The sequence below is a fragment of the Acanthamoeba castellanii genome, assembly GCF_000313135.1.
Source record: "Acanthamoeba castellanii str. Neff unplaced genomic scaffold scf7180000084669, whole genome shotgun sequence".
NCBI classification, from domain to species: Eukaryota; Discosea; order Longamoebia; family Acanthamoebidae; genus Acanthamoeba; species Acanthamoeba castellanii.
In genome coordinates, this window is record NW_004457554.1 from 704,116 (window position 1) to 707,942 (window position 3,827).

Below are 3,827 nucleotides of genomic sequence, written 5' to 3' on the forward strand. Positions count from 1 at the left end.
AGAGGAGCTGTGCTCTGTTGTTTCTCTCCCTCCCTCCTCCTCCTCCTCCTTCTCCGCGTCCTCGTCGCTGTCGTTGACCTGCTTGGCCTTCTTGGCTCTGTGCGAGCTCGTCTTCCGGCCCTTCTTTTCGCTCTTTCGCTTCCGCTTCTGCTTTCGTTCGCGAACGGAGCTCACGACCTCCTCCGCCTCCGCCTCCTGCGCCTCTTCATCCTCTTTCTCGTTCTTCGCCCACGCTCCGGCCTCCGTCGTCTCGTCTTCCATCGTCTTCGACTCGCTGTCGTCCTCGAGCAGCATCGATTGCCGACGACCGTCGTCACTGGCCTTGGTGACGGCTCGCTGGGCGAGCTCCTCCTGCTTTTGGTTCCACTCGGAGAAGGCGGGGGAGTTGATCAGCTCGGACCACAAGTGGTCTTCGTGGCCGAGGCCCACTTGCCCCGGTTCTTGCGACGAGCCGGCATCGCCACCAGCCGCCACCGTCGCCGCATCGTTGTGGCCCTCGTTGCGACCGGTCACAACTGGGCGAATCTTGGCGAGAATGTCTGGGGCATCAGACGAGTCGCGAGCCGAGTCCGTGACAGCTGGCTTGCTGTTGAGCGCTTCCCTTCCGTCGATCAAAAGAGCTACGTGCATTGATGTCAGAATGATTACAGCATGCCAGATGTAAAGAATCTCACATGCGCATGTGAATTGAGCATGGTAGCAGGCAAATTTTCAAGCAAGGAAGCACCTGCTCGATCTGCACTTGACACCTGCTCGATCTGCATCGATGCTGCACTACTTGTCTGCTGATTTTCGTCCATCTCGCTACGTTGCCAAAAAGATTGAAAAATCACAAAGCACACAAAGAGCCGAATTCTGGTTGGCCGAGAGCGAACGTCAGGTGCCGCGATCGATGCCGGCCGAGAGCAACGACAGAATCATCAGCTGCCCACAGGTACCAAAAAAGGTGGGTGTGGCTGCTTGGTGGCGAATCACGCGGTGGTGGGGGTATTGGGGTCCAGGGGGATCCCAGCCTCTCGGCCAGGCGATTTGTTGATGAAGCAGAGTTTACTCTCTGCGTTTGAGTTTGCTCGACAGGCGAGGTCTATGCCGACCCCGCCCGCACGAACACTGTGAGCTCCCGGAGGAGCTACCACGAGGTAATTTGCTTCATGATGAAGGAGTCTTCGAACTCCGTGCTACTCACAATCAGATGGTTGAATCGAAGTAGCATGAATTTCATCTTTGCAAGCCGGGCCACCACACCCAAGCTGCAGACCTGCACCCTGGCCTTCTTGTTGCGCAGCCCGCACCGGGCACTACCCATTGTGGGATTTATGAAGAACAATTTCAGAAAGAATTCAAAGAAGGGCCAGAAAATCCTTCATGTTTGTCATTCTCCGTTTCCACAATAGTTTCCTAGTGTTAGGGAGCACTGCTTGTGGGGCACGGAGTACGCCAAGGCCATGCGGACCGTAGAGCGGTCGTCCGTGCCAGAGGAGAGCGCAGCCGTGATGACCGCGCGCCTGCTCACGGCCGGATGGCTGTGGAGGCCCACTACGCCAAGGTCGAGGCATCGGGCAAGAGGAAGCCGTTCGGGATCGTGCTGTCCCACCGCTACGTCGGCAACGAGCCGACCCTCGCCGGACTCAAGGGCGTCGACCGGCTGGTGGCCGACGCCATCGGGTCGGTGCGCTGCGTGCAGCTCCTGCCGGTGCTCGTCTACCGCCACCTCGTGACGGATAAATGGGAGTGCGACCCCGAAAGCGAGGCCGACGTCGTGGCCTTCACCCCCGCTGACCTGCGCTACGCCATGGACCCCAAGGCCAACCCCCGGCCTCCGCGCATCAAGACGCACACCTGTGTCGGCGTGGTGGCGGGCTCATGGCCGGCTCGTCGAGGAACACAGAGCCTGGCTGGCGCCAACTACACGGGCAACACAGCCTCCCCAGACCATCGGCTGCATCTACTTCAGCGCCGCCCTGCTCATCGGCAGCCCGCTCGCCTCGCCCGAGGAGGCCATCACCGAAGAACCAGCGCCGTGAGACACCCTCTTCCGAAGAAGCCCACCAGCACCTCGACGCGTGCCTTGCTTATCTAAATAAAAAAGGCGATCTAATAACTTTGAAAAAAAGATTTTCTTTTCACGATACTCGGATACGAGTTCAGTGCTGTGGCCACAGTCTCCTCGAACACGTCCGCGAAGTGAAAGAGCGAAAGCGAAGGACGGAGGAAGAACGAAGCGAGGGGGAGGGGCCGAAAGAGAAAAACATCGGCGGGCAAAGATTGAGTTGACAAACGAGGCAGGAGAGAGATGTTGAGCTTCTTGGGTGCGAGGAAGAGGAGCGGCACCACCAACCCCGACGGGGGCAGTGGTGGTTCGCACATCGTGCGGAAGGAGGCTCGCTCGGCTTCCATCGGGTCTGGCCCCTGTACGAGATACTCCTCCCCATCACCTATGAGCTGTGCACAAGATTGCTCATCCCCCCCTTCCTTTATCCATCTGCACTTGCACAATCTTTTGATTTGATTGCACCACAGCCAAATCCAAGGGACCCTACCATGTACGGCTGCCCCCCTTTCCTATCTGTAAAGATGGTTGTCTAATATTTTTTATTCTTATTTCGGCGTCCCACGTGCAGTTGTCCAAGGAGGTGTTGGACTTTGACCTCGGCGAGGGCGCGTGCCCGGTCAACGAGATGGTCAAGGATACCTTCATCATCACCAACACCACCCCGACCAAGTGCGTCCCCCGCTCTCCACTCTCTCTACACCTTCAACCTGGAGTTGTTGCTTATACCTCCGGCGTGGTTTTGTTTCCTGGTCCACACCGCACCAGGGTCAAGTTCCACTTCGAGCCGGCGTCGATGGGCCACTGCAAACTCCTATTCGAGCCCTCCTCTGGCACGATCGGGGCCGGGGCCGTACGTTCCTCCCCAGCACCGGCGAGCGATTGCTCCCCCGGGCGTGGCCGTATCTCACGTGTTATGACGACGCCCAAACAATCGACACCACACAACGCGCAGAAGAACAAGGGAACGAAAAAGATCATCGCCAAGCTCACCCTGAGCAACAGCGAACCGGTCAACTTCCGTGTGAACCTTAAGATCACAGGTATCATACTAAGCCAGTATAGATCATGTTGAGCATAGCGACAAAACATGACCAACGCATTGCTCCCTTGCAGACAAAAACAACCGAACGGAGACGCTGTTCCTCGTGGTGCGAACGCACACCCTGCACGGCATGTTCGGCGTCGACCCCTCGACCCTGGAGACCGTCTACGACGCCGGTACGTCGACTGTCGTTGTCGTCTCTTTTCCTGTGCGAACAAGTCGTCTGTCCGGCTTGCTGATCAACACGATGTGCGACGATCGTCGTCTCGCAGGGTTCGACGTGCCGTCCATCTTGGTGGAGATGAAGAACTACCTCCTCCATCAGGACGCCTGGCAGCAAGAGGGCATCTTCAGGTTGGCGGGTGAGGCGTCGGACATCAAGTACCTCAAGCAGCAGATGAACAAGGCCAAGCGCCTCGATGTCTCGACCAACCCCGACATCAACGCCATCGCCAACCTCCTCAAGGCACGTACCCTCTCCTCTCCTCTCCTCTACAACGGAGAGGCATCTGCTGACCGTGGGTGTGCGTGAACGATCAATAATAACAATTGGCACAGATCTGGTACCGAGACCTGCCTACACCCATATTGAACGAACTGCCCGCCGAGGCCGTGTGCAACTCGACCGACTTCCAGGTGTGCGTCGACGCCTACGACACGCTCAAGGAACCGCAGGTGAGCCCCACGCCCCACGCCCACGCCCACGCCCACGCCCACGCCCACGCCCACGCC

The 3,827-nt window shown here is 58.3% G+C and overlaps 3 protein-coding genes across 3 annotated transcripts in view; 2 read left to right on the forward strand and 1 right to left on the reverse strand.

Annotated features, from left to right (window-relative positions):
* Positions 1-78: 78 nt before the first annotated feature.
* Positions 79-630, reverse strand: ACA1_116000 (uncharacterized protein; the record flags this gene model as incomplete). The annotated part of the gene is made up of 1 exon (XM_004342210.1): positions 79-630. A coding segment is annotated over one exon (552 nt), but the record flags the coding sequence as incomplete, so codon positions are not given.
* An 889-nt stretch (positions 631-1,519) lies between these two features.
* Positions 1,520-2,024, forward strand: ACA1_116010 (uncharacterized protein; the record flags this gene model as incomplete). The annotated part of the gene is made up of 2 exons (XM_004342211.1): positions 1,520-1,852; positions 1,881-2,024. 2 exons carry the CDS (start codon positions 1,520-1,522, stop codon positions 2,022-2,024), a joined length of 477 nt encoding a protein of 158 aa, XP_004342260.1.
* Positions 2,025-2,293: 269 nt separating this feature from the next.
* Positions 2,294-3,827, forward strand: part of ACA1_116020 (GTPaseactivating protein gacA) — a gene marked incomplete at both ends in the record, with an annotated part of 2,163 nt that continues 629 nt past the window's right edge. Inside the window, 8 exons of the mRNA XM_004342212.1 lie at positions 2,294-2,411; positions 2,521-2,543; positions 2,622-2,722; positions 2,819-2,903; positions 3,006-3,093; positions 3,167-3,271; positions 3,368-3,565; positions 3,667-3,770. Of these exons, the coding sequence (XP_004342261.1) occupies positions 2,294-2,411; positions 2,521-2,543; positions 2,622-2,722; positions 2,819-2,903; positions 3,006-3,093; positions 3,167-3,271; positions 3,368-3,565; positions 3,667-3,770 (822 nt within the window). The remainder of the gene's footprint in view (positions 2,412-2,520; positions 2,544-2,621; positions 2,723-2,818; positions 2,904-3,005; positions 3,094-3,166; positions 3,272-3,367; positions 3,566-3,666; positions 3,771-3,827) is intronic.